Source organism: Cetorhinus maximus, chromosome 4, assembly GCF_964194155.1.
Source record: "Cetorhinus maximus chromosome 4, sCetMax3.hap1.1, whole genome shotgun sequence".
NCBI classification, from domain to species: Eukaryota; Metazoa; Chordata; class Chondrichthyes; order Lamniformes; family Cetorhinidae; genus Cetorhinus; species Cetorhinus maximus.
The window spans coordinates 97,604,559-97,610,558 of record NC_135882.1 but is presented as its reverse complement, the minus strand read 5'-3'; the positions used below and the strand labels follow the sequence as shown (position 1 = coordinate 97,610,558).

The window sequence follows — 6,000 nt, the reverse complement described above, 5'->3', positions numbered from 1 at the left end:
ATCACTTGCTGCTTCCGCTGTTTGGTACGCAAGTAGTCCTGTGCTGTAGCGTCACCAGGTTGATACCTAATTTTAGGTATGCCTGGTGCTGCTCCTGCCATGCCCTCTTCATTGAACCAGGGTTCATCCCCTGGCTTGATGGTAGTGGTAGAGTGGGGGATATGCCGGGACATGAGGCTACAAATTATGTTCGAGTACAATTCTGCTGCTGATGATGGCCCACAGCGCCTTATGAATGTCCAGACTTGAGCTGCTGGATCCGTTCGAAATCCCATTTAGCACGATGGTTGTGCCGCACAACACGATGGAGAATATCCTCAATGTGAAGGCGGGATTTCATCTCCACAAAGACTGTGCAGTGGTCACTCCTACTGATGTTGTCATGGACAGATGCATCTGCGGCAGGCAGGCTGGTGAGGATGAGGTCAAATGTGTTTTTCCCTCTTGTTGGTTCCCTCACCACCTGCCACAGGTCCAGCCTAGCAGCTATGTCATTTAGTACTCAGCCAGCTTGGTCAGTAGTGGTGCTACTGAGCCACTCTTGGTGATGGATATTTATGTCCCAACCCAGAGTACATTCTTTGCCCTTGCTCCCCTCAATGCTTCTTTCAATTGGTGTTCAACATGGAGGAGCACTGATTTATCAGCTGAGTGGGGGGGGGGGGGGGGTGGTGTTGGCAGTAGGTGGTAATCAGAAAGAGGTTTCCTTGCCCCTGTTTGGTCTGATGCCATGAGACCTCATGGGGTCCAGAGTGGATTTTGAGGACTCCCCAGGCAACTCTGTCCTGACTGTTTCCCACTGTGCAGCTACCTCTGGTGGTTCTGTCCTGTCAGTGGTACAAGGATCTACCCTGGGATGTTGATGTCTAGAACATTGTCTGTAAAGTATGATCCAGAGAGTATGACTATGTCAGCCTGTTGCTTGACTAGTCTGTGGGACAGCTCTCATTTACTCTGTCATGTGCACCCATCTCTGGGAGGAAATGTTTTTGCAGAATCCTTGAAGTCAGAACAAAGTCCTTAGTCACCTGCCATACCACTCACTGTGGAGTTCAATAAATTTAAGTAACTATAGAAACTACCAAATCAATCAGAAATTGTTCTGAAAGTAGTTGATGATCCCTTTAAATAGTGCAGGCGGTGAGTCTTTCTTGGTGCTGAACATATCTTCAACCGTGTGAGGTTAATAAGGGCATTAGCTGAAGCATTGGTTTCCAAAATGGAGGTGTGGGTGTCAAATCAGCACTGATTGATGTCATGATCCATCTACTCTGTATACTTTCAGCAGATGTTCCTGCACGCTTGCTAATGCCTTCACTAAAATAATGTTCGGCGTGCACCATGGATGCCAATTAAGGCAAAATAGCACCAAAAAACTGAGTTTACATGGCCAAATGTCATGGCCTATTGTTCTATTCCATGGTTCTTTATATCCTCTTTTAAACACAAATATTGGGGGAAGCATTTTTTTGTATCAGGACTGTTACTGCTTTGGTCACAGCAAGTGCAAATAATAACGTATTTTATTTGCACAATATCTTATTGAGATAAAGATATCCCCCCTTACTTAAAACAGTAATGTGCTATATTTGAAAGTGATGCTCCAAATATGGTGACTCAATCAAAAGCTGCTTATTTTTAAACATTTGCAAGAAAGCACCACAGCTACTGCACTTTAAAATGGTTTAATGGTCTCCATTTTGTTGACTACAGACAAAATTCAATCACTGAAATGCACTTAGACCAAGTATAATTTTCAGAGACAACAACAGTGTCATAGTATCATTGTAACATTATAAAAAGTCACGTAAAACCTACAGTACATTTTGTTGCACACTACAGCCGTAGCTGGTATGAGGACTCTTACATTATATAAAAAGAACTCCAAAACAAGTGTTTTGCCACTGGCATACATCACTAAAATGAAAAGGTGAAAATTAACCTTTTATGTACTGAACTTCTTTTGGAACTTGCACATTTGTTAACTAGCAAAAATGAAACTGTACATGAATGTTATTGCATAGAATTGACAGCATAGAAAAAAAACTATTGGGCCCCAAATGGCGTATGCTTCAGACAAAATTCCTCCCATCCTAGTTCATCTAACCCTATTATAATTCTTTCTCCATCATGTCTATCTAGTTGCCCCTTGAATGCATCAATGAGGAGAAACTTGAGATACAGGGATTACTTTCAATGCAGCAGAGAACACTAAAAGGGGAATTAATAATAGATATCAGTTGTAGCTTAGAGGCAACACTCTCACCTCTGAGTCAGGTGGTTATGGGCTCAAGTCCCACTCCAGATACTTGAGCTCAAAACACAGGTGAACATAAAGAATCCCATGGTGCTGTTTCTAAAAAGAGCAGGGGAGTTCTCCCCGATGACCTGGTTGATATTTATCCATCAACCAACATTGGATGTCAAAGCAAAAAACTTTCTGTATTCAGGACTATTCTTATATATGAATACTGACATTAATTTAAGAAATGCATTTGAAAATATAATCACCATGTATGTCACAGAAATGCCTGATAAAGCTTTCTCAGTTCTAGATTTTTATTTGGCTGTATGCATTAAAAGTTATAAATAAAATTACTTTTTAAAATACAATCACTTCAGAATATATAAAGATGATTACAATTTTCAACATAATTCAGCTGCAATGAATGCACAAAAATAATCAAAGTTGGTGTATAAATGGCTTTCGCTGAGAATACCAAGTATCAATGAATACAAAAATTCTGAAAGCACCAAGGGTTTCCGATACCAATCTGCCCATAAATTTGGAACTTTTTAAAATAGTATCAGTTATTCTTCAAGAAAGAACTATAAATTGTGTGTAGCACCATAGGTCAAAGCATATATATTCACATAAAACATGTTCTTAGTGCTTGTGAAATGTAAGTATATTGATGTATTTTAGTCATGTTTCAAATATTCACTGTACAATGCTTAAAATTCTAACATAAAGATTGTTATTTAATTACTTTAATAACAGGCTTTAAAACTGAGCATTTCAAGTGTTACATCAAATCATTGGTACTATAGTTGAGTTGGTACAAAACTTTATATAAAATTAGAAAATAAAAAATACAATCCAACAATAATCCATTTTTGAGGCATAATTGATCAGCACCATATTTGTGCACAACACATCCCTGGCTTTAAGAAGGTGTGAGGTACATTTGTTAGAATGAAGATAATGGGTCTCTACACAATCACCATCATGGCGTTTGAAGTTTCCTCAAACAATACATTGAGTATATAGTTGGAAAATACCAAATGGTTAGTCATTGGATAGTGTATGTGAAGACAACATAATCACTTCTCAGTGAACTTTACCTTAGTATTTATCACTGCTTCAAAAAATAAATTAATTTAAAATGCAAACCATAACTGTGATATCTATTAATGAGTTTTTAAATGATAAGATATCTTGACAGCATGATAAATAGTGATGCTTTTCAGACAAATCACAGCACCCTTATGCAAAAGAAAAATACTGCGATACTGGAAATCTCAAATAAAATCAGAAAATGCTCGGGGTACTTAGCAGAACAGGCAGCATAAGTGGAGAGAGAAACAAAGGTAATGGCACAAGTTTTGCAGCAGTAATGACAGTGAAACTGTCAGCAATCATTGTCATTAACTCTCTGAAACTGACAGCAGCTTCTGGAATACGCACATGCGCTGTTAAATGTGGAAACCCTGAAATTGCTGTAGCAGTTCTCTGCTGCACCAGTGGGATGCGCTGCTGAAGTGCCCACACACTGCACTCAATTAGAAATCATTGAACTGACAAAAACTTTCCCTTTTATGTGATTAGTATCACTATACAAACTCTTGAAAGAATTACACCTTGTTGAATGATGTGGGACTGAATATCATACTAAGTTCATAATTACTGCTGAAAGATCTCTCTGACCAGAAAAAGTCATTTTACATTTGTGGGATATCAAATTTCTCCATTATAAAAACTCCACCTCTTTCTAAAATACCTTATTTATATTTTGGTTTCCCCCTTAGTTCAATGTGTATTTCCGAATTATTTATTTTGGTCTCTATAAAATGTAATTTAAAGTGAAGGGCATTTTAGTTCCTTGGTTGCCATCTGTGAGAATACATCAACATGGCTGGCTGCTTATTCTGCTTCTTGACATCAATGTTGCTTGATGGCTGGAGATTCTCTTGACTTGGTGTGGGATTTAAATTAACATCAGAATAAGGAAAATCCATGCTACAGGGATCACTAGATCTTTGTGGTTAGCTTTCTTCAAAATCAATGGTAAGTGCTGTCACATCGCCACTAACTGTGAAATCAGGCCAACATTTTAGGTCAATGACTTGTCATTAGAACCACTTCTGATGAAGGGTAATTGACTTGAAAAGTTAACTTTGATTTTCTCGCCACAGAAGCTGCTGACTTGCTGAGTACTCCCAGCATTTTTTGTTTTTATTTTATACTATGTGCTTGCAGTGTGAGCAGTTTAATATTTGAACTGCAAGCAGTTTTAGTTCCATAAATTCGTTACTGAGTTACACCTTAACACTTTGATTAAACTGACTCGTTCTTTCAAATGAGAGATTGCTTAAAGTGAGAAAAGGGACTAGTGCAGAGGGCCAGCATTGGCCAAAATATGGCCGGAAAGTTCTTTCTCCCCCTGTCTTTGTTTGTTATCCAGACATCAGTAGACAATGCAAGAGGCTGAGAAACATTTTATTATTTTTTTTCCAAGTACTGCGTTTGTTTTTCCAGAACTATACAGAAGATTATTTTCTGCTTGCTGACTTCATGCAGACAGGACAACATTTCCCTTTCTTTTTGGTAGATTTGGTGCACTTGAGAAGGGGGCATTTCTCCACGTAGCAAGTTACCTGGCCATTCTAGAAAAAAAGAATCAGCAGGATAAGTGCAAAGACTTTCCTACAGTTATATTAACCTATTGGACATTCCTGTGGGAAAACAGCATTACAGTCACATGTCTTAGTTTTCAATTCTCATTCTTCAAACATGGTTCACAGTGGGAACATATTCATGGTTACTTTTCACCATATTTTTATCATGTATTCTGAATCTGAATTATTAATTAGCCAAATTAATTCTTCATGGACTGATTTCAAAGAGACGATGTTCCCTTGTCTCTGGAGATGATATAAGTATGTTAGCAGTCTAGAATGAGCTACATTGCTACCATAATTAAAGAACCAGCGGGCAATTTTTAATTGCTGGCTGTCCGTTTCTTGCCTGAAAAATTGTCAGCCAGCAATTGAAAATTGGGAGTGAGGGAGTGCAGTTCAGCTTGCCAGAATCATGGCATGTGTAATGCAGTTCTCTGAGATTCCTGCATTTGAGCAGCTGTTCAAATGTGCAAATTGAGATCTTATGCCACTGGAAGACCTTAACTGCATTTCTGAAGAACAGATGCGTGGGGCATGAGCCGCCCATTGATAACAGTTGGTAAGCAGACTAATCTTCAGTTCATAAAAAGACTGCTGGTGGTCGCTGCACAAAAGAATGCCAAAATGTCATCAACCTCAGTGTGGGAGTCAGTTGACTTCCCACCCTTCCACACAGTGAGCTGTAGTAGAGTGCCACCAGCACCCCGGATATCATCCCTGAAAATGGCTACACACAGTGGTAGATTGTTGGTCGAGGGATTCTGCTGATCGGAAGAACCCTGTGGAATTTCAGGGTGACTATGTTCGTACATTGGTGAGATGGTGGCCCTACCCACCATGCACAGTCCAGTTATCAATTATGAAAATTAAAAACGGAACTGAAAGCTGGCCTCAAAAGAACCGTGAACAGAATGTAAGGGCAAGTAAAGGCAAGTCTTTCTATTAAATGATGTTACATTTAACACACTGCGGGCTGGATTTCCCTCCAGCCTTCGGAATTCTGGTGCGGCAGATACAGCTTCTGCATGACCAAGTGGTGTTGATGAAATCCATCTCATTTTCTAAGCGGGCAGAATTTAATGCTCCACCTCTGGGAGA

General features: G+C 39.2%; 1 protein-coding gene across 1 annotated transcript in view; it reads right to left on the bottom strand.

The window, feature by feature from the left end:
- Window positions 1-1,669: 1,669 nt before the first annotated feature.
- The window catches only part of LOC144679777 (peroxidasin homolog), a 660,879-nt gene continuing 656,548 nt past the window's right edge, over window positions 1,670-6,000 (bottom strand). The window contains exon 23 of the mRNA XM_078540527.1: window positions 1,670-4,887. Within this exon, the coding sequence (XP_078396653.1) occupies window positions 4,774-4,887 (114 nt within the window). The 3' untranslated portion in view covers window positions 1,670-4,773. The remainder of the gene's footprint in view (window positions 4,888-6,000) is intronic.